The sequence below is a fragment of the Chiloscyllium plagiosum genome, unplaced genomic scaffold (genome assembly GCF_037043375.1).
Source record: "Chiloscyllium plagiosum isolate Xiang-an unplaced genomic scaffold, Cpla_swu_hap1 HiC_scaffold_6, whole genome shotgun sequence".
In the NCBI taxonomy this organism is placed as follows: domain Eukaryota; kingdom Metazoa; phylum Chordata; class Chondrichthyes; order Orectolobiformes; family Hemiscylliidae; genus Chiloscyllium; species Chiloscyllium plagiosum.
Window position 1 is genome coordinate 71,422,087 of NW_028270144.1, and position 23,522 is coordinate 71,445,608.

A 23,522-nucleotide genomic window follows, 5' to 3' on the forward strand; every position below is an offset into this window, starting at 1 on the left:
CAGATCAGATCCATGCTCTCTATTTTTACTAATTATCCACTCCAATACTCCATGTTGTGAGCTCAAAGTTTGGAGTCAACACAAACTGAAAGAACTGTGGATGCTGAAAATCAGAAACAAAACTAGAAATTGCTGTGAAAGCTCAGCGTGTTTGGCAGCATCTGTGGGAAGAAATCAGAGTTAACATTTCGGATCCAGTGACCCTTCCTCAGAACTGACATAGCTCGGAAAATATCAGTTTATATGCAGAAGGTAGGGTGGGGGCAGGGGGCAAGGAGTGAACGATAGGTGGAGATAGAGCCCAAAGACAGAGAACATTTGTACAAACAAAGGAGTGGATACCGATCTGGCTAGGAGCCTGAATAACTGTTAATGGGAATGTTAGTGGCTAATAATTGCTCCTCGGATGCTGCCTGACCTGCTGTGCTTTTCCAGCACCACACTCTCGACTCTGATTTCCAGCATCTGCAGTCCTCATTTTCTCCTAATAATGGGCTATGAGCAATAACAGTCCATGTGATAACAAGGCCTGCCGTGTAGGGGTAGGTGTAAGGACATGGGAGTGCTCAAGCCCTAAAGTTATTGAACTCGATATTGAGTCCAAGCGGCCGCAGGGTCCCCAAGCAGAAAATGAGGTGGTGTTCTGCCAACTTGTGCTGAGCTTCGCTGGAGCACTGCAGCAAGTCTAAGACAGAGACGTTGGTCAGGAACAGGGTGACGTGTTGAAATGGCAGGCAACTGGAAACTCAGGGTCTTTTTAGTGGACAGAACGCAGATGTTCTGCGAAACGGTGACCCAATGTACGCTTTGTTGTTCCAATGTAGAAGAGACCACTTTGAGAGCAGCGAATGTGGTAGACGAGACTGCATGAATTGCATGTCCAATTGTGCGTCCCCCTCTTTGGGCTCTATCTCCACCTATTGTTTACTCCTTATCCCCTCTCCCCACCCTCTATGCTGCACATAAACTGACATTTTCTTCACTATCATCAGTTCTGAGAAAGAGTCACTCAATCCAAAACTTTAATTCTGACTTGTCTTCACAGATGCTGCCAAACATGACGGTGAACTCTTCTTCTGTTGTCTTCGCCTCTGTACCAATTTCTTTGAACATGAATCCTCTCCCCATCCCACAGACCCCTTTGCCCAGCTCCAACACTCTCCCCCTACCTGGACCTCTCCCTTTGGCCTTTTACCTGCACTTGACCTGTTCACTGAGAACTGTTGACGTGAAATTGGTCACCTTAATTTCTCTGATTCCCCCCCCCTTACCCATTCCAAACTGCCCTTCCACTTTGTGCCCTCAGATCTAACCCTGACTTTGTTATTAAGCCTACCTAAGGTTGGTGCTGTTATAGTCTGGTGGACCAACTTCAATATTGTTGAGTGCCAGCCCTCAGATACCTCCTCCTATCTCCCCCTGGATTATAACCCCCAATGGACCATTAGTCCATTGTGTCAAGTTCAGTCACCAATCTCACTTCATCTGGTAACCTCGCCAACACTGCCTCCAAGCTGACAATCCCCCAACCCCGCACACTCGCTTCTACCTCCTTCCCAAAATCCGCAAACAGGACTCCCTGGGCAGACCCATTGTTTCTGTCTGCTCTTGCCACACAGAACCTATCTCCTCCTATTTTGACTTGGTCTTTTCTCCCCTGGTCCAGTCCCCCACCCCCACTTACATTCATGATTCCTCTGACACTTGACGCCAGTTTCAGAATTTCCAGTTTGCGGGCTCCAGTTGCCTCCTCTTTACCATGGATGTGCAATCCCTTTACAACATATCCGTCCCTCACCTGGATGCACTCAGGGCTCTGGAACAAAGACCTGAACTGTCCCCACCCACCACCACCCTCCTGAACAACTTTTAACTTGTCTCATTTTCTTCGTGAGGGAGGGTGGCCTTGGGTACCCACAAGGACCCGAGATACGACCGTCTCTTTGTGGGCTACATAGAACATTCCTTGTTCCACTCCTATTCCAGCCGCCACCCACAACTCTTTCTCTGGTATATCAATGATATAATCTATGCTGCTTCCCTTTCTTGTCCGGAATTGAAAAAAAATTTATCGATTTTGATTTCCATTTCCAACCCGCTCTTACTTTCACCTGGTCCATCTCTGATTCCTCCCTTTCCTTCCTCGATATCTCTATTTCCATTTCTGGGGATAGGCTGGCCACCAATATCCATGACAAATCCACTGACTCTCAGTTGCCTTGATGACACATCCTCACACCCTGCTTCCAATAAAGACTCTACTCCATTCTCCCAGTTCCTCAGTTTCCGTCGCCTCTGTTCTGATGATGCCTACTTCGACGGGCAGCCTCCAAAATGCCCACCTTCTTCCTCAACCAAGCACCACTATTGACAGGGCCCTCAGTCAGGTCCAACCCACCTCCTGCACTTCGGCCCTCAACCCTTCACTTCCCTCCTGCAACAGTGATATGGACCCCTTTGTCTTCACCTAGCATCCCACCAGCATCCACACCCAGAGGATCATTAACCATCATTTCTGTCACCTCCAGCAAGATGCCACCACCAGACACATATTCCTCTCTCCTCCCTTGTCAGCCGTCCTCAGGGACTGTTCCCTCTGGGACATCCTGGTCCACTCTTACTTCAATCCCAACACCCCTCCACAGCCCCATGGCACCTTCCCGTGCAACCACAGAAGATGTAATGCCTGTCTGTTTACTTTCTCCCTCCTCAGCACCCATGGGCCCAAACATCATTTTCCCAATGATTTCTATTTTTATTCTGGACTAAGTACCCTTGCTTGCTCTTGTGCTCCTCCATGTGGCCAGATATGAAACATAATAAGAGGCCTGGCAGATCTTTATTTCAATCCAGCAGTTAGTAAAACATGGGGCGGCTCAAAACAGGATAGTGTCTGAAAATAACATTTGAAACATTTACCAGTTACAAATTGTATTAAAAGAAAAACAACTAGGATAAGTATCAATAAAAATTCAGATATATACTCATTTCCAAAACATTATTAGATTTTCCTCTGCATTGGTTACAAACCTGTTATTCATTTTGATTTATTAAACATCAAATCTTCCATCAAACTGTAGCCAGTTATCTGGTTAACAATTCACTTTCTTTTAGAGAAATTACAATCAGAGTGCACTATCGTAAATTCTACCCAATTTTTTTCTTGGACTTATAAGGAATGTTTAGTCAAATTCCGAACACAATGACCTAAATCCCCTGGTCTACAGATAGTGAGACACCAGATGCATTTCCAGAGACATGAGATGAGCTGCACAGTTGTCTCGACGGACCAATTTCACAGGAGTTGCCCAGGAAATGTAAATTCCAATTCGGGACCATGAGTTCGTGTGAGAGATTTGGGAGCGAACTGACTTACTTACCAGAATAGTTATCCAGGAAAGACACATTAAAACCATGTCTAACACTTGAGGAACTATATAAGTGACCCACTAACCCTGAATCCCACTGATTATCCCACCAGCGGCACGGTGGCACAGTGGTTAGCACTGCTGCCTCACAGCGCCAGAGACCCAGGTTCAATTCCCGCCTCAGACGACTGACTGTATGGAGTTTGCACATTCTCCCCGTGTCTGCGTGGGTTTCCTCCAGGTGCTCCTGTTTCCTCCCACAGTCCAAAGATGTGCAGGTCAGGTGAATTGGCCATGCTAAATTGCCCGTAGTGTTAGGTAAGGGGTAGATGTAGGGGTATGGGTGGGTTGCGCTTCGGCGGGGCGGTGTGGACTTGTTGGGCCGAAGGGCCTGTTTCCACACTGTAAGTAATCTAATCAGCATTACTCCTGGCTATCCTGACTTGTCAAACATCCCATTGCTCCCTCACTTCCATCTTTCCTAAACCCTCTGGCCTCTTTCTAATCCATCTCTCCCTCTGCTTCCTGGCTTTCCCAGCTTTCTGTCAATCACCTGACTCTCCAACTACCCTTAAGGACCCTCATAACCCCACCTAATTCCCTACTAGATCCAGACCCCAAACTCCTGACTTCCCCCTCACCATCCTGAGGCTCTGGCCTCTGTTCTGACTCCCTGCAGTTCTCAGACCTCCCACTGCTTCTCCTGAGTCTCTGACATCTCCCCTGACCGGCCTACAACCTTCACTCTGCTCCAAAAAGAAATCCCCTAACCCAAACTCCCCATCCTACCACTCCACTAGTTAGCACCCTAGTTCACTCACTTTCACTAACCCATTGAAAAGCTGTTTGAGTGTCCCAAAGGGCTTCACTGCATTAATGAATGAATGAAGACTTACCAATAAAAAAAGAGGTATAGCTCATTCCTCTTCCCCCGCTCCACATTTCTGAAGAGATCAAGTATTCAATCCTGGCCAGAAATGTGGAGCTCCATTCTTGGGGAAAATAATAGGAGCTCAATAGCAATCTGCCCTCGAATGCTACTCCTCAGTAGATCCCAAACTCCAGGCCCAAATAGAGGAGAGGCCTCTTACTCAACTAAAGCTGATGTGCATCAAGGTGCTGAGGAGGTGCCAATGGGGCTTAACCCAGAATTTACAAGGTCGGTTAAAAATCTGATTGGTGGCGTTTGCCAGATGCCCAGATTGCTCCATGATTCTGATGGGATCAGATAGCCAGAGTCATGGAGACTTAGATTATTTGCTTTGTGCTTACTTTGGCCTTTTCAAAGGTTTACTTCAGAGGGTTTCAGGAATGATGAAAAACTAACCTGATTCTAAATCAGTTGGAGTGTCAAGGCAGTACAGCATCTACAGCAATGTTAACTCTGTACCCAGTCTCCATATTACCATCCTCCCCGGGGATAATGTTAACCCTGCACCCAGTCCCTGTGATCCCTCCCATCCTGGGATAATGTTGACCCTGTACCCAGTCCCTGCATTCTCACCCCTCTCCCAGGATATTGTTGACCCTGTACCCAGTCCCTACGATCCCTCCCACCCCAGGATATTGTTGACCCTGTACCCAGTCCCTACATTCCCTCCCCTCTTCCAGGATATTGTTAACCCTGTACCATAAGAACAAAGGAACATGAGTTGACCATTCCGTCCCTCCAGCCTGTCCTGCCATCCAATGAGATCATGATTGGTTTGTGGCCTAACTCCATATACCTACCTTCAGCCCATATCCCTTAATACCTCTGCTTCCTGATTTCTCTTCTGAACAGTTTGGCGCTAATTCTCAGACTGTGCCCCATGGTTTTAGAATCCCTAGTTAATGGAAATAGTTTATCTTTGTCTACGCTGTCTTTTCCTGATAATACCTTGAAGATTTCAATCAAATCATCCCTTAATGTTCTAACTTAATCTTCACTGGTTTACAGTGTCACTGGGTGAGGTTGTGGAGTTTCAGAGGTGACATTTCACATTTGAAAGAGTGTACATCAGCGACCAGAAGACAGACTTTCAGTATCATGACACAAAAAGGGCACGTGGCATCACTGAAGAGCTCAAGAACTGTACCATTTCAGGAATCCCTCAGTAGCTGGCTGCAGAAGAGGCAAACACTCCAGCATAAAATGAAAAGTGGACAGTTTAAATAGCATTTAGCCTTGGTTGTGCTCTCTTTGACACTGACAACAGATCTGGACCAATGCATGGGTGGCACGGTGGCTCGGTGGTTAGCATGCTGCCTTGCAGCACCAGAGTCCCAGGTTCGATTCCAGCCTTGGGCAACTGTCTGTGTGGAGTTTGCACATTCTCCCTGTGTCTGTGTGGGTTTGCTCTGGGTGCTCTGGTTTCCTCCCACAGTCCAAAGATGTGCAGGTCAGATGAATTGGCCATGCTATTGCCCATAGTGTTAGGTACATTAGTCAGAAGGAAATGGGTCTGCGTGGGTTACTCTTTGGAGGGTCAGTATGGACTTGTTAGGCTGAAAGGCCTGTTTCCACACTAAAGGGAATCTATTCATAATCAGTACTCAGGCCTCTGCTGGCACTCCACCACACTCAGGTACTGGGTTCCAACAGAGGTGTACAATACCTAGCAGTGAGACACCACGTCTTGAAGGACTTTTAACAGGAATGGTCATTGTAACCACTCTTTTATTGGCTAACAATTTAGGGATGTGATCCAAGGTAGGCAGGAATCGTACCAATCAGAGTTACATTTTGAGCAAAATCTTTGGAAGGAAAGAGTTGAACTCCTTAACACTGCCTCAGATGGGTGGGAACACAGCAAAATTAGTATTTGTACCCAATGGAAAAGGACATGCACTCAGTGATAGCTGGGACATGCAATTTCCCTGGGCCAACCTGTTTTTAGTATAGATGCTGGAAAGCTGAATGAGCCAGTGATGAGTGTACAACAGTTACTTTAGGGAGTGAGAAGTGCACTGTATTCATGTGCCCAGTAAGAAAAGGAGAGAATGGTGTGGCCTGTCCTAAACCTGATCTTTCTGCAGTACATTTCCCTGCAGCTTGGGGAGAGAGACGGACAGAGAAAGAGAGAGAGAGAGAGAGAGAGAGAGAGAGAAAGAGAAAGAACTGGCACCAATGACTGTTGCGACTGTGTCCAGGTGGCACAAGAAATATTTCTGGCAGATTTGTTGCCATAGACACCAACAACCTGTGACTACAGATCTCAGTTTCACGAGTGAGTGTTTGTGGAACAGGTCTGTGAAATGGTAGCAGCATTTGACAGAGGACAGGCGCAGAATGACCCTGAGTCAGTGGGCAAGGGGAACCCAGCATGACGTTTGCCAGCAGCAGCCATTTTCTTAAAAATTGTTCATACGGCATTGGTATTATGGGTGACTTCAATCTGCATATAGAATCATCGAATCTCTATAGCTTGGAAGCAGGCCATTCAGCCCATCAAGTCCACACTGACCCTCCGAACAGCGTCTCACTCGGAACCATTCCCACACCCCTCACATCTTCTCCCTGCATTTCCCACTGCCAATCCACCCAGCTTGCACACCCCTGGGATACTATGAGAAACTCAGCATGACTGATCCACTGAACCTATGCATCTTTGAATTGTGGGAGGAAACTGGAGCACACCCACATAGACATAGGGAGAATGTGCAAATTCCGCATAGTCAGCCAAGGGCAGAATCAAACCCAGATCCCTGGCACTGTGAGGCAGCAGCACTAACCACTGAGACACTGTGCCTCCCCAAGAAGGGAAGGAGTGCCATGCACTGGCTAGGACTCGAACCCAGGCCTCCCACATGGTGGGAGAGAATTCCACCACTGAACCACCAATGCAAGCAACTGCTGCTGCTGCCTGGATTCCAACCGGGGAACCATTCGCGTGTGTAGCAAACGTGATAACCACGACACTACAGAAAGACAATGCATGTAGACTGGGTGAATAAAGCCAACGGAACATTATATAGAAAAATGTGAGGTTATCCACTTTGGTAAAAGAAACAGATGTGCAGAGTACTTTTTAAGTGGTAAGATGTTTGACAGTGTAAATATACAAAAGGACCTAGAGGTCACTTCTGAATTACGATCCTTACAATGTGGAAACAGGCCCTTCGGCCCAACAAGTCTATACCCACCCGCCGAAGAGAATCCCACCTAAACCCATTCCCCATTACTCTACATTTACCCCTGACTAATGTACCTAACCTACACATCTATGAACGGTAAGGGCAATTTAGCATGGCCAGTTCACCTAACCTGCACATCTTTGGATTGTGGCAGGAAATCGGAACACCTGGAGGAAACTCACGCAGACACAAAGAGAATATGCAAACTCCATGTAGACAGCTGCCCAAGGTTGGAATCGAACCCAGGTCCCTGGGACTATGAGACAGCAGTGCTAACCACTGAGCCACCGTGCTGCCCCAATTTCAAGTATATTTTACATTGGGCCAGTTGGCACTGGCAGTAAAGGGACTAGAGCATGGCACACATCATAATCAGAGATTCCTGAATTTCACACAGCCTGACTACGTGGAGCATGGGGGTCATCAACGTACAGAATTTTAGAAATTTGTAGGATGGAAGGAGGCCATTCAGCCCCTTGAGTCCACAACAACTGAAACAAAGCCATCCAGCCTTATCCCAATTTCCAGTTCTTGGTCCATAATCTTATAAATTACAGGTATTTCTAGTGTATTTCCAAATACTTTGAGGGCTTCTCCACCAGCCTTTCAGGCAGTGCCGCCTTCATCACCATCCTCAATATTCCCCTCAACCAAAACCTCCTGCTTCTGAATATAATTACATGCCTTCTGGTTATGGACCCACCGTCCAAGGGATTGGGTCTTCCAATACACTCCATTTAGACCTCTCAATTTTAGACCCTTCAGTTAGTTCTACCCACAGCCTCCTCTGTTCTAAAGAAAAATATCTTATCCAATTTAGCCTATCCAATTTTTCCTTATAATGAAAACACAGACAACATGCTTATAAATCTCCTCTTGTACTTTCTCCAGTGCAATCGTCACATCTTTCCTGAAAGAGAAAGAGAGAGGAGGACCGAGAGACAGTCACCAGCACCTAAAACAGCGTGAGGCTGATAATCCCAAAGAACGTATGAGAGTGGTGAGACCAGTTTCCTAAGTAGCACGAGAGAGAGCAGGGACAGCAGATTCCTAAACAGAACGAGAGAGAGCAGGGACAGCATATTTTTGAACAATGTGTGAAAGCAAGGACAGCAACTTCACAAAGAGGGGACTTGTGTAAGAAGGGCAGCAGCAGCAGGAGATATAAACCAATGGCAGAGAATCCCTTCACCCTGTTTCTACCTCTCAGAATTGAAGTGTGGAGTCACAGGAAAACAATTTGGTGATTGTTGGATATTTCTCCCGTGACTCGTTTGAGTGGTTTAAAGCAGGAGGCATTATTGCAGCTAAAGTGTAAAGAAATTCACTTTAAAAATATTTTATATCCACATTAATTTACTAGATAGAAAGGAAATGGCTGGGCAGGTGGTGTGTTGCCACTGGAGTATAAGGGATCTGTCAATGCTTCGAGGTATCTGTTAACTTCATCCTTAGCTCTCTTAAATTATTCAAGGAATACAAATGTTGTCTTTTTTTTGTTTCTACATGTAGCACTTTACAAAGCTTGCATTAAATTTAATTTGCCACTGTTCTGTCCACTTAACATACATTAAACCCCTTTCTTGAAATTTCTCCAATCCCTTCCAATTGCTCTTCCTAAATTTGGTACTGTGCAAATTTAATAGTGTTGCATTGTGTTTCTGACTCCAGATATATTGTGTGCGTTTTGAAACACTAGCAGTCGTAGCATTTGGCGCCTGGGACATACTATCCAGTATAGCAACCCTCTGCTCTAGCACTAACATAACTCCTCTAATGAGTGCTTCCCGAGAGGGAACATTACTGCAAAGTTATTACACTAATTCCTGGTACAGGTAGTCACTGCTCTGCCTAGCACATGTCACTCTGGAACCTATGCATTCAGGGTAAAAGCTGCCCCCATATTAAAGGTGCAAAGATGTAGCTGCTGTACCTTATCCAGGGTGGAGAGGGTAGCCAAAAAGCCCCAGTTGCTGGAGTGGACCATGGAGCGGGCGGTGCGCGCTTTTTCCCGCTGGGGCTGCTCGGTGGCAACCTGCTCCGGCCCCTTCGCACTCAGCCCTTCCCTGCGGTAAGAAAACATCCTGGAGGGGAAGCTGAGGACCTCTTTAGGACTGGGGAGCTCGGCCCTGGAGTTCCCATCCTGCTCCTGGTAGACAGCGGCGGGGTAGGAGGCTTTCCAGATGCTGCTGCTGCTCTCGAACAGGCGGTTGGGCATCACGTCCACCTCGACCTCCTCGTCCACCTCGGCGGACACTGCTTCCTCCTGGTTGGTGACCGCCCAGGACACAGAGTTGACGATCACATACCCGCGGCTGCAATGCACTAGGTAACCCAGCAGGAAGGCAAGGGAGGAGAGCGACAGCAGCATTGCCATGGCTCACCCCCCCTCAGCAAAGCAGATCAGCTCACTCACCAAGGCGCCTGGATGTTTGCATGTAAACAGTCTTTCAACAAAACAGTCTGAAGAACACAGCCTGCACTGACATTCAAAGCAGCACCATCTGCTGGCAAGGCCAAACCTTCTTCCACTCTGGGTATCTTTCAATCCATGAACAGTATCCGAGCTTCCAAACCGGCCAGTTTCGAATAAAAGGGGAAAGCATTGTTTGGGAAAACTACCTGGTAAACCTGTACCCCTGTTATATTTTCGATTTCCGATCTTGACATAAAACAATTCATTTTGCATCAAAATTACTCACCGTCTTGTAAAATTGCAGGTTTCTGCAAAGGAAATGGAGGCAAGGGCACTTCTTTCACAAACGGGGATACATTCCCCCTAATATTTAATATTTGCAAATATATTGGAGGACGGGGAAAAAATTTCTGGCTGTAACAAGCTGCTCCTTTTTTGAGGTGTTGGAGGTGATTTCCTCGAATTCCAGGAGCAGCAATTACTATTATATATGCTGTTGCCTTGTTTGGGAACTTTGGTGAAAAAAAAAGTAAAAACAGCACTTTCAAAAGGGAGAGGAACAGACAAAAGCAGCACATGGTTACATCAGTGCAGGAGAGAGAAAGAAACCCACATTGCTAACTGACACAGAGGTGAACCTACGCAATTACTGCCTTTGCTGTTTGAATTCATGTATCACTGGACATCAGAGTGTGTCTGGGAAAATTAACAAACAGTGAAATTCACAACTAATCTTAAAGGAACCTGTTTGGGAGAGGTCACAGCACAGAAACAGATGTTAATATTTTTAAGTGTGACCTTACAGAAAGTCTGCAGTAGTGTATAGAGTGGGTTCTTTCTTGATTATATGTTTTGTTAAAAATATAAGCCATAAATATTAAGTTAGCCTGGAGCAATGTTTTGTAGAGGAACAAAATGGTGCTATTTTCTGGGCCTGTAGATTGGAAGAAGCAAAAATAGCCTTTAGTAGAGTGATATGCTCTTTTTGTTAGATGTGGGAGTTGAGGGAGAGTTTATGGGTTACTGATGATTATATCAGCAATAAATGCTGTTGGTTGCAAATCCTATCAGATTGAATGGATCAATTGGAGAGAGAGTTAGAGGCAATGAGGAATTTACAAGAGCAAGGGGATGTGATGGTTGGCAATTATAGGAAGGGAGAAAAGTTGCAGATACAATCACGTAGATGGGTTAACTGCAGGAAAGATAAGAGAGGTAGGCAGGTAATGCATGGAATCTTCTGTGGCAATCCCCATTTCAAACAGGAATGCTGTTTTGGAAAATGTAAGTGGTGATGGACTCTCAGGGGAACATAGCACAAACAGCAAAGTTTCTGGTATCAAGACTGGCTCTAATGCAATAAGGAGTACATTGAGTTCCAAGAGATCATTTGTGTTAGGGGACTCTCTAGCCTGAGGCACAGACTGACGTTTCTGTGGCCAGCGGAGAAAAATCAGAATGGTATGTTGTCTTCATTGCGCTAGGATCAAGGATGTCTCAGAGAGGGTGCAGAATGTTCTCAAGGGGGAAAGGGACCAGCAGGAGGTCATTGTCCACATTGGAACCAATGACATAGGAAGGGAAAAGGATAAGATTTTGAAGGGAGATTATAGAGAGTTAGGCAGGAATTTACAAAGGAGGTCCTCGAGAGTAGTAATATCTGGATTACTCCCAGTGCTACGAGCTAGTAGGGGCAAGAATTGAAGGATAGAGCAGATGAATGCATGGCTGAGGAGCTTGTGTACGGGAGAAGGTTTCACATTTTTGGATCATTGGAATCTCTTTTGGGGTAGAAGTGACCTGTACAAGAAGGACGGATTGCACCTGAATTGGAAGAGGACAAATATACTGGCAGGGAGATTTGCCAGAGCTGCTTGGGAGGATTTAAACTAGTAAGGTGGGGGGTGGGTGGGTGGCTGGTTAGTAAAGTTAGATTTCATGGAATACAGGGAGAACCAGCCATTTGGATACAGAACTGGCTCAAAGGTAGAGACAGAGGGTGGTGGTGGAGGGTTATTTTTCACACTGGAGGCCTGTGACCAGTGGAGTGCCACAAGGATTGGTGCTGGGTCCACTACTTTTTGTCATTTATATAAATGATTGGATGTGAGCATAAGAGGCATAGTTAGTAAGTTTGCAGATAACACCAAAATTGGAGGTGTAGTGGACAGCGAAGAAGGTTACCTCAGAATGCAACAGGATCTTGATCAGATGGGCCAATGGGCTGAGAAGTGGCAGGTGGAGTTTAATTTAGATAAATGCGAGGTGTTGCATTTTGGGAAAGCAAATCTTAGCAGGACTTATACACTTAAATGGTAAGGTCCTAGGGAGTGTTGCTGAACAAAGAGACCTTGGAGTGCAGGTTCATAGCTTCTTGAAAGTGGAGTTGCAGGTAGATAGGATAGTGAAGAAGGCATATGGGATGCTTTCCTTTATCGGTCAGAGCATTTAGTACAGGAGTTCGGAGGTCATGTTGTGGCTGTACAGGACATTGGTTCAGCCACTTTTGGAATGTTGTGTGCAATTCTGGTCTCCTTCTTATCGGAAGGATGTTGTGAAACATAAAGAGTTCAGAAAAGATTTACAAGGATGTTGTCAGGGTTGGAGGATTTGAACTATAGGAGAGGTTGAATAGGCTGGAGTTGTTTTCCCTGGAGCATCGGAGGCTGAGGGGTGACCTTATAGAGGTTTATAAAATCATGAGGGGCATGGATGGGATAGATAGGCAAAGTGTCTTCCCTGGAGTGGGGAGTGCAGAACTAGAGAGCATAGGTTTATGGTGAGAGGGGAAAGATATAAAAGAGACTTAAGGGGCAACCTTTTCACACAGAGGGTGGTACGTGTATGGAATGAGCTGCCAGAGGAAGCGGTGGAGGCTAGTATAATTGCAACATTTAAAAGGCATCTGGATGAGTATATGAATAGAAAGGGTTTGGAGAGATATGGGCCAGGTGCTGGCAGGTGGGAGAAGATTGGGTTGGGATATATGGTCGGTATGGACGAGTTTCCATGCTATACATCTCTCTGACTCTATGTAATTAAAACTAAAAAGCAGCTCATAGCAATATTTGGAAGTTGATATGTTGTTTTCTTTCAATGCTTCCAAAGTTCAGCTTGATTCTCTGTGCCACCAGAAGGAAGGCCTGGAGTGATGTTCATAGAATCCCTCCAGTGTGGAAAGAGGCCATTCGACCCATTGAGTTTACATCAACCTACCCAGACCCAGCTCCCCTACCCTATCTCCATGGACACTACAGGGCAATGTAGCATGGACAATCCATCTAACATTTAAGACAAGAGATATTTTTACCGAAAGATTAATTTACTTCACTTTTGCTGTCTCAAATATCTGGAACTCCCATTCTAACAGCAATGAGGGTTTACTGACCCACCATTTTCTGCAGCAGTTATAGTCAAGGAGTGATACAGCACAGAAACAGAACCCTCAGTCCAACCAGTCCATGACGAACATATTCCCAAATTAAACTAGTCCCACCTGCCTGCTCCTGGCCCATATTCCTCCAAACCTTTTCTATTCATGTACTTGTCTGAGTGTCTTTTAAACATTGTTACTGTGCCCACAACCACCACGTCCTCAAGAAGTTCATTCCAAGAAGACGGATCACTATTACTTTTGCAAGGGCAGTCAGGGATGGGCTGGCAATAAAGGTTAGTCCAGTCAGTAACACCTACCTCCTGTGAAATAGTTTAAAAATGTGACATGTATGGATCTTTGTGCTGCTGTCAGTGCTCCAGTATATACATTCCCCTGAACCAGCCAAATCGTTGAGCATTGCCCATGTTGTATTGCAGTCTGCACCTTACTTCTTGGTTTGGATCACTGAGACAGCTACCTGTAAGGTGAGCTGTACCCCGTAAGGTACTTCCACACTATTGTGTGGAACTTCAGCGAAGTCTGAGACCTCAGTTTGAAAACCATTGTTATTATGTGCCTATCAGAAAATAAGGGCAAATTCTCACACATTCCCCCATACTAAATGCATATACACTAAATTTTTCTCACAGATTCTGGCAGCTTGTTGTGGAATCGTCAGTCTATAAGTAATAATGTCAAATTAATTGTCGGGCCTCTCAACTGCTCCAAAAATTAAGAGCTATTAAAGAAGCTTTCTTTTCATTACACACAGCCATTTGTCATCTAGCAAGCAACCCAAGGGGCTGATTAGTACCAAATTTCCTGAAAAAAATTTAAATTATTGGATTAACTTTTTCACCATTTGATGTTATTTGCGTCATATTAGGAGATAAGGCGAGAAAAGGCTTCCAGCCATGCTTCTGTTCTGGTGTATACATCTTACATGACTTAGTGTCAGTAGATTTTCATTGTCGGCTTAAATTAAATGAGGAAATGGTGTCTAAAGCTTCACTATTGATGTTTGCAAACTTCATATCTCTGGTATGGCAAAGCAAGCAACACCACATTTATTGTCCGCCCTTATGTAACAGGCAATTTAAGCACATCCACTGCACAAGGATTACAAAAGATGAATTCTTTATTGTACTGACAACAAACCTTTAAAAATATGAACGGAAAAGCATAAGTTAGAAGAATTAACCATTTACAGTGGATATTTGTCCAATGTTACAGATACTTCAGAATATCATTGTGGAGCTTAACTCTTAACCTCTAATCAGTCAGCTACCAGGATCGGTTGGAGGAACTTCTACTACTAACTTTCTGTGACCATGCAAAACCATTAACCTCACTACCCAGACATAATGGGGATTTTTCCTCTCCTTGTCATTCCCAAACTCAGGAGTTTTGCCCAAATGTTCACCTAGGTCTCCTACTCCTCGAAGACCAGAAGTTGGAACAGAAAATTGCCCATTCAGCCCATCAAATCTGCATCACTATTCAATGAGATCATGGCTAATCTAATAATTCTCAACTCCACTTTCTTGCTATTTCCCCACAACCCTTGATTCCATTGATTAAATATCTGTCTATCTCAGGCTTGATTATACTTAACAAATCAACCTCTGTGATTTCACAAATTCTACAGATTTACTGTCGTCTGAGAGAAGGAATCCTCCTCATCTCTGTCCTATCTGGGTGCAATTATGCCCTCTGGTCCTAGATTCTCATGAGAGAGGATGCAAACTTTCTGCATTTACTCTGTTAAGCGCCCAAAGAATTATGCATGTTTCAAAATAAAGTCTCTTCATAATTTTTGAACTCTAATGAATACAGGCCCAATATGCTCAACTCTCCTCATAAAACTGCCTCACATGCCAATATAGCACCTTTTAAATAAGGGAACCAAAACTGTTCGCGGCATATTAGATGTTATCTGACTGGTGCCTTGTACAGTTATAGCAAGACATCTATATTCTTATACTCCATTCTCTTTGAAATAAAGGCCAGCATTCAAATGGTTTTCCATACTGTTTGCTGTATGCTAGCTTATTATGATTCATGCAGAAGAACTCCCAAATCTCTTTGAAATACAGTGTTTTGCAATCTTTCTCCATTTAAATCATACTCAGCTCGACTATTCTTCCTGTTAAAGTGCACAACCTCACATTTTCCTACATTATATTCCATCTGCCCAGTTTTTTTATCACTCACTTTCCCTGTGTATACCCTTCTGTAGATTCTTTGTGTGTCTTCCTCTCCTCTTATCTTCCTATCTTTTTGTGTCATTCAGAAACTTGGCTAGAGTATATTCGCTTCCCTTGTCCAAGTCATTAATATACATTATAAATAATAATTATAAATAATGGTCCCAACACTGATCCCTGTGGCATCCCCTATTACAGATTGCCATCCTCCTCCATGACAGTCCTTAACACCAGTGCTCCATAAGGATGTGTACTCAGCCCCCTATTGTACTTCCTGTATTCTCATGACTGTGTGACCAAATTTCATCCGAACTCCATCTACAAATTCGCTGAAGATACCACCATTGTAGGCCAGTTATCAAACAATGATGAGAGAGAATATAAGAAAGAAATATAGTGCTTAGCGATGTGGTGCAAAGATAATCTCTCCCTCAACGTCAGCAAAACAAAACAGCTAATCATCGACCTCAGGAAGTGAGGAGGAGGGAACACCCTAATCTACATCAATGGAGCTGAGGTGGAGATAGTTGAAACCATCAAGTTCTAGGCATGATGATCACCAACAATCTGTCATGGACTACCCACGTTGATGCAACGGTCAATAAAGCACAACAATGCCTCTTCTTCCTCAGGAGGCTAATGAAATTCGGCATGTCCATAAGGATCCTCACCAACTATTACAGTTGCACCAAAGAAAGCATTCTATCTAGATGCATCTTGGCTTGGTATAGCAACTGCTCTGTCCAAGACTGTAAGAAACTATAGAAGGTTGTGAACGCAGCTCAGCCCATCACGCAAGCCAATGTTCCATCCATTGATTCCACCTACACTCTCATTGCTGCAGAAAGACAGCCAATATCATCAAAGACCCCTCCCACCCTGTTTATAATCTCTTTCAAGCTCTTCTGTCAGGCAGAAGTTACAAAAGCTTAAACACATTTACTAACAGGTTCAAGAACAACTTCTACACTACTATTAGTCTCTTGAATGGAACCCTCAAAATTCAAATCTAATGTTGATCTTTATTTTTGTGCACTTTCTTTGCAGCCGCAATGTTGTTTCCTCACTCTGTCCAATCACCCTATGATATTTGTATGGTATGATCTGCCTGTACTACATGCAAAACAAAACTTTTCACTGCAGCTAGGTACGTGTGACAATAATAAATTAAATCAAATTAAATTGTCCAGAGAATGCATTCCTTATCTTACTCTCTGCCTTCTATCAGTTCGCCAATCCTCTAGGCATGCTAATATACAACCCCCGAACACCATGGGCACTTATCTAATATCCTTATGAAACACCTTCTGGAAATCTAAATATGTTACTTCCACTGATTTCCCCTTTATCTATGTTGACTGTTACCTCCTCAAAGAATTGAATAAATTTGTCAGGAATGATAGCTCTTTCATGAAGCCATACTGAATTTGCATGATTATGTTATGTATATTTTTAAGTGTTCTGCTAATACATCCTTAATAATAAACTGTAATTTTCCCAGTAATATATGTTAAGCTAACTGATCTTTAGTTATGTGTTCTTTATCTCGTTCCTTTTTTAAATAAGTGTGTTACAATGACAGATTTCCAATCTTCTGCCACTTTTCCAGAATCTAAGGAATCTTGGAGGTTTATTATAAGTGCGTGCTCTATCTCAGTAAACTCTTTTCTTTAATATGGATGCATCCCTTAGGTCCAGGGAATTCATTTGCTTTTAGTCCCATTAGTTTACCTAGAATTAGTTATTGAATCCCACAATATGGAAAGTTGCCATTCACCCCATCAAGTCAGCGCCTACTCTCTGAAGAGAATCCCACTTAAATCCAGCCTTTATCCTATTCCCATAACCCTTCATTTACCATGGCCAATCCTCCTAACCTGCACATCTTTGGACTGCGGTGTGAGGCTCAGTGCTAACCACTGAGCCACCATGCCACTGTTGTATTTATTTCTGCTCCCCCTTTTGCCCTTTAATTATTTAGTATTTTTGGAATGCTATTATTGTCTTCTATTGTGAAGACCGATGCAACGTATTTATTCAATTCCTCTGTTATTTGCTGCTTTCATATTATTATTTTTCCAGTCTCATTCTTCAAGGGGCCTCTGTTCACTTTGGCTTCTCTCTTCCTTTCTATAAATGTAGAGATTCTCTTGCTGTCTATCTTGATATTACTTGGAAGTTTCACTCAAAGTTTATTTTCACCCTCTTTATTTTCTTTTGGTCTTCTTCTGGTTTTTAAAACTTTCCCAACCCTCTGTCTTGTCACTAATCTTTTGCACATGATTTTTTTTCTTTCAAATTGGTGTTATTCTTAAGTTTCCTGGTTAACCATGGCTAGCTTATCCCCTTCCTAGAATCCTTCTTTCTCACTGGGATGAGTTATAAACTATTTTCTTAAAAGTCTGCCATTGTTCTTCAGCCATTCTTGCTAAACTCTCTTCCCAGTTCAATTCCAGCAATCTTTGTCATTCCTTTGAAATTACCCAAATTTAAATTCAACACAGCTGTTTCTGACCCAAGCTTCTCACTCCTAAATGGTCACTGTTTCTAAGGGATCTTTTACTCTGATTTGTGGTTGGATTCACAATATGTTGCTCTAGAAACAATTTGACTTTCAATCTACATGAAGATTAATATCACTCATGGTTGATGTACTGCCTTTTTGCATACCTTCATTATCACCTTATATATTCTTTATCCTATAGTATAGCTACTGTTAGGCCTACTTATGGGTTACTTCCATCAATGTGTTCTTCCTGTGTTATTTCTAACCGACACCCAAAATTCTGATCCAAGATCATTTCTAGGTATTATATTTATTCCATCTCATACTAACAAAACTACCACACCATCCTTTACTTCCTTTCTTTCCTTTCGAAAACTCATGTACCTCAGAATATTTTGTTCCATGTTTTTATCTCTTTTTAACAAATCTCTTTGTAGGATCATATCCGTTAACCTCTACTTGTATAATTATTTCATTTATTTTGTTCAGAATACTACAGGTATTCAAGTAAAGAGCCACTTATTTTCCGTTTTTAGCATATATTTGCCCTTTTGAACCTATTTGCTGCTGTTTATCAATATTTGTATATCTTGTCCCTCTCTTATGTCAGTCTGGTTATTGTTATCCAAATTGATGGGTTGTAATGCAGTCATACCCTTTTGCTTTGTGAGCCTCTCCTAAACCCTCCCCCCATTTCATTTGTTTGGCTCACATCAGTATCATTTCCAGTTTTTCAGCCATCATCAATGGTTTTGGCCTGCTTTATTCATGACCTTGGTTCTTCAATACTGTCCCAACATCTGGAAACTCTGCTCCAACTTTGGCTTCTGTCCCTTTGTCTCACTTTCTCTGTCTCTCCATGAAACTTCTCCAGGTCAGAGGTGCTGCACTCAGTCTGGCTAGATTCCCAGCAATTATATGCCTACTCCAATCCCCCATGATCCTCTCACCATCATCACAGCTTTCTAATCACAAATCCTAGTGTTCTGTTCCTTTTCTTTGTCCTTTGCTAATGGCCTCTGTCCCCATTTTCCCCCGCTCACTAACAATACCATTTCCTGTAGGGAGGAACTGACCATCCACCATCACCTGCTGAACTCATTCTACTGAGACAGTGGTGGTGAACTGTCCTCTTGAATTGCTCTGACCTTTAAGTTGTTTATTTATTTATATTAAATCACCATAATAATTTAAAGTCTAATATGACTCTTCTTCAGATATGAAATATTTCTTGCTCCACAAATGCTGCCAGATCTGCAGAGGGTCTCCACCATTTTCTGTTGTTGCTTCAGATTTCCAGAATCTGCAGTATTTTGGTTTCCTTCATGGTGATGGCTCTCACATGATGGTATTAGGTAGAAGATTCTATAATTTTGACTGTGACAATGAAGGGATAGTGACATATATGCAAGTTCGTATGTGGTCTTGGGAAGGAACTCTGCAGGTGATTATCTTTGCTCTTGTACTTTCTCAGATATTGGAGTGGGTGAAGTAATTTAGGTAAACTTGGGTTCCCATCTACATAGAAGGGGAAATAAAATCAACTTGGTTGAGTGTACAAAGATAAAGGAATGAGAAGAGGAATTCATTATTTTTTGTGTCACACTTCATAACTCATTTCACTGGAAATGTAGGTTAATTCTGGATACTTATCTGCCTCGTGTACGATAGACTCATACATAGGGAAACACAAGTTACATAGAAACAGTCCAGTCATTGTTTGTTTGCAGTAGTGCTACATAAATGCAAGTGGGTTTTGTCATCTTCATATGAATAAATAAACCTAGTCTCATTAACCTCTAGTTACAGTTCTTACAGGCGACGTGTAAGATGTGGTATTTTTCCCCACCCCACTGAAAGAGATTCTATATTTTTCCATCCCTTTTCATTTATCTACTTATCAAATTTATTATTAATTATTTGCATGTTTTCGGCTTCTGCTGCTATTTGTCAGCTCCCTTGCATTCATTTTGCTTGCGTTCTGTCCTAAATCCCTGACATTTGAACCTGTATTTGTCGCCCTTCATTCCAGACATCTCAATTGCTAATGCAAGTCTGCCGCCATCTACCATGTACAATCTTTCAGGACATTAAATATTTTTATTACATCAGACTATCATCTGCTACTCTGATGAAAAATGCTTCATTTTTAAAAAAGTAATTTCTTTTTGCTTTCCTCATATCAAGGAAATCTGCATTGTAATTTCTCTGAAACCTCAATAGTATTTCTTTTGTGTACTTATCTCTTTCAGGATTTAAATAAGCTCATCACTGGATAGGGCTGGTTGTTGCCTGATTCAAGTTCAGTCTTCTCGGTTAGCAAAATGGGTCCCAACTGTAATTGGAATGGAAGAGTGACAATACACACTTTATGGAAACGGGCAGGTGGAAGAATGTGATGGTGAAATCATGTGGCAACTAAATGATCAAATTGAAAATAGATAATAACTAAATGATTTGTTCCAACTGGAAAACATTTTAGAACAGAAAATTTATTTTTCTCTTCTCCTGTACTGAACACCTTATCTTTTGCTGGATATGATTCTACGGGTGTCAGTAATTTAACACAACTGTTAAATCCTTATTAACATAAATAAATGAAAAACATAAATTAATTAAAACTCATAAGCACATACCGAAGTAAACAAATATGATCTGATAGCCATTACGGAGACCTGGTTGTAGGATGACAAGAATTGGGTTCTGAATATTGAGAGACATAAAATGAAGAATAGAAGGTTAGGTAAAGGGAGACGGGTAGTGCTGTTAATCAAGGATAGCATTTGTGTAATAGTTAGAGATTACTTTGATTTTCACGAGGACAGGATATAGCATTGGTCTTGGTAGTGGTGAGAAATAACTAAAGTAACTCACTAGTAGTTGTGTCTACAGGCTTCCTGACTTTAATCATAATGTTGGAAAAAGTATAGAAGAAGAAATATTAAGTGTGATAAAAGGATGGCAATATTTATGTATGACTTCAAGCTATGTATAAAGTGGACGAATCTGAGCAGTAACTTGGATGAAGAGTTCATTGAATGCTTTCAAGATAATTTTTCAGAGTAGCATGTTTTGGAGCTGACCAGAGAGCAGGTTATACTGTAATGTGACAAGATTAATTAATATCCTCAGAGTGAAGGCATCCTCAGGTAGCAATGATCACACTACAATTGAATTTTACAACCAGTTTGAAAGGGAGAAAATTGTGGCTTAGATTAGTATTTTCAACCTAAATGATGGCAGTCAGTGGGTATGGAAGCTGATCAATCTGAAGTGAACTGACATACTATGCTAGGGGATAGATCAATACAGATGCAATGAAAGACATTAAGGGCAATTTAAATGTGCAAACATGAGTGGCAAATCAGATAATTGATCAGAAAATAAAGAAGTGCAGAGAATGACTCAGTTTAAGCAGGGGAAGATATTAGAGTACGAGACTTCAACAGGAAGGTAGATGGCAAGAATTTCTATAGATATTTAAAAAGGTGAAAATAAGTAAAGTGAATGTTAGTCCTTCAGTAAGTGAGAACATGGAATTAAAGAGGAAATAGTGAATGAAGTTAAGTATTTTCCTGATTTCATTCTATAGCTATAAATCAGGAGGTGGGAGAAAGAGAGGAATTTGGTGAAACTACAATCATAAAGTAAGTGGAATGAAGAAAACTGATGGAGTTGTGGGATGGCAAGTCATCAGCTCCAGATAGACTTTATCTCCTATTCTCAGTATATTAATAGAGATGGATAATGAGCTAACTAGATGAATTAGTGTCAATTTTCCAAAACTCCCTCAATTTCAAAAAAGATTTCATTAGACAGGAAATAAGCAAATATTCTATTTGAGAAAGCAGGGAGGCAGAAATCAGGCAGAAACTTTTAAATTGATACTTGTCATGGTGAAACTGTTAGAATTGATCATTGTCAGAGATTAGAGCTGTGAACCCAGAAAATTCATGGTAATCATGAATAGTCACCATGATTTGTCAAAGAGAAATCATGTTTAACGAATTTATTGAAGTTCTTTAATTAATTTATTGAAGTTCTTTGATAGAGTGGGTGGTGGATAAAGGGGAGTCAGTTGATATATGATACTTGGATTTCCAGGAGGCATTGAATAAGTTGGAACCAACAGAGGTTATCATGGAAATTAGAAGCTCATAGTACAGTATAGAGTAACATATTAGTGAGAATAGAAGATTGGATAGCTGGCATTAAACAGAGACTATGCACAAGTAGGTCTTTGTCTTATTGGTGGGATCAATGAGTGGAGCCCTACAAGGGTCAGTGCTGGGCCTCAACTTTTTAAAATTTACATCAAAGACTTAATGAGAGGATCAAAAGCATGGTAGCTAAATTCACAGATGACACAAGTAGGAAAATATGTTGTGAAGAAGGTACAAGGAAGTTTGAGTTGGACATAAATAGTTTGAGTGTGAGGGCAAAAATCTGGCAGATGGAGTATGATGTGGAATATGAAGTTCTTCACTTTGGCAGGAAGCATGTAAAAGAATATTCCTGAAATGGACAACAACTGAGGAATTCCAAGATCCAGAGGGATTTAAATGGTTAAATAATTGAGACACAAAATGTTAGTATGCAGATACAGCATAACATCAGGAAGGCCAATGGAATGCTATCCCTTATTATGAGAGGAACTGAACAAAAAAAGTGATGATATTTTACTTGAGTTATACAGCATTGGTGAGATGACATCTCAAATACTAACTACAGATTTGGTCTTCTTATTTAAGAAATTATGTCAATACAGTAGAAATGTTTCATTGGAGATTTACAAGGTTAATACATGAAATTAGTGTGATTTCTTATATGAGTAGGTGAAGCAGTAGGTGAAGCAGTAGGTGGAGTTCAGAGGATTGAGAGTGACTCAATTGAACTGAATGGTCTTACAAGGTGGATGTTTCCTTTCATGGGCCATACCAGAACCAAGGGCACTGCTCTTAATTTAGGGATTTCCCTTTTCGGACAACAACAGAGAAAAATGTTTTTCTCTCAAAAGACTGAGCAACTTTGGAACTCACTGCCTCAGTGGGTGGTGGAAGCAAGGTCATTGAATACTTTTGAAGACACAGGTAAATAGATGAGGCAAAGGAATCAAATGTCATTGAGGGGTAGATGAGAGACAGGATTTGGAAGTGAATATACTTGTTAGTGATAGGCAGCATGGTTTTAAGCTGGTTGAATTGTTTAAGGAGGTGACAAGAATGATTGAGGAAGGAGCGGGGATGTTGTCTGCATGGACTTTAGTAAGGCATTTGATAAGGTACCTCAGGCCAGGCTGGTACAAAAGGTAAAATCTCATGGCATCTGGGGTGTGCTGGCTAGATAGAAACAGAACTGGCTTGGTAATAGAAGACAATGAATAGTGGTGAAAAGGTGCTTTTTGGAATGGAGATCAATAACTAGTGCTGTTCCACAAGGATCAGTGCTGGGACCTTTGTTGTTTGTAATATATATAAATAATCTGGAGGAAAATATAGGTGGTCTGATTAGCAAGTTTGCAGATGACACCAAA

General features: G+C 42.3%; 1 protein-coding gene across 1 annotated transcript in view; it reads right to left on the reverse strand.

Moving 5' to 3' along the window:
* Nucleotides 1-10,005, reverse strand: part of creg2 (cellular repressor of E1A-stimulated genes 2) — a 46,649-nt gene extending 36,644 nt beyond the window's left edge. The window contains exon 1 of the mRNA XM_043691711.2: nucleotides 9,418-10,005. Within this exon, the coding sequence (XP_043547646.1) occupies nucleotides 9,418-9,861 (444 nt within the window). The 5' untranslated portion in view covers nucleotides 9,862-10,005. The remainder of the gene's footprint in view (nucleotides 1-9,417) is intronic.
* Nucleotides 10,006-23,522: the final 13,517 nt, after the last annotated feature.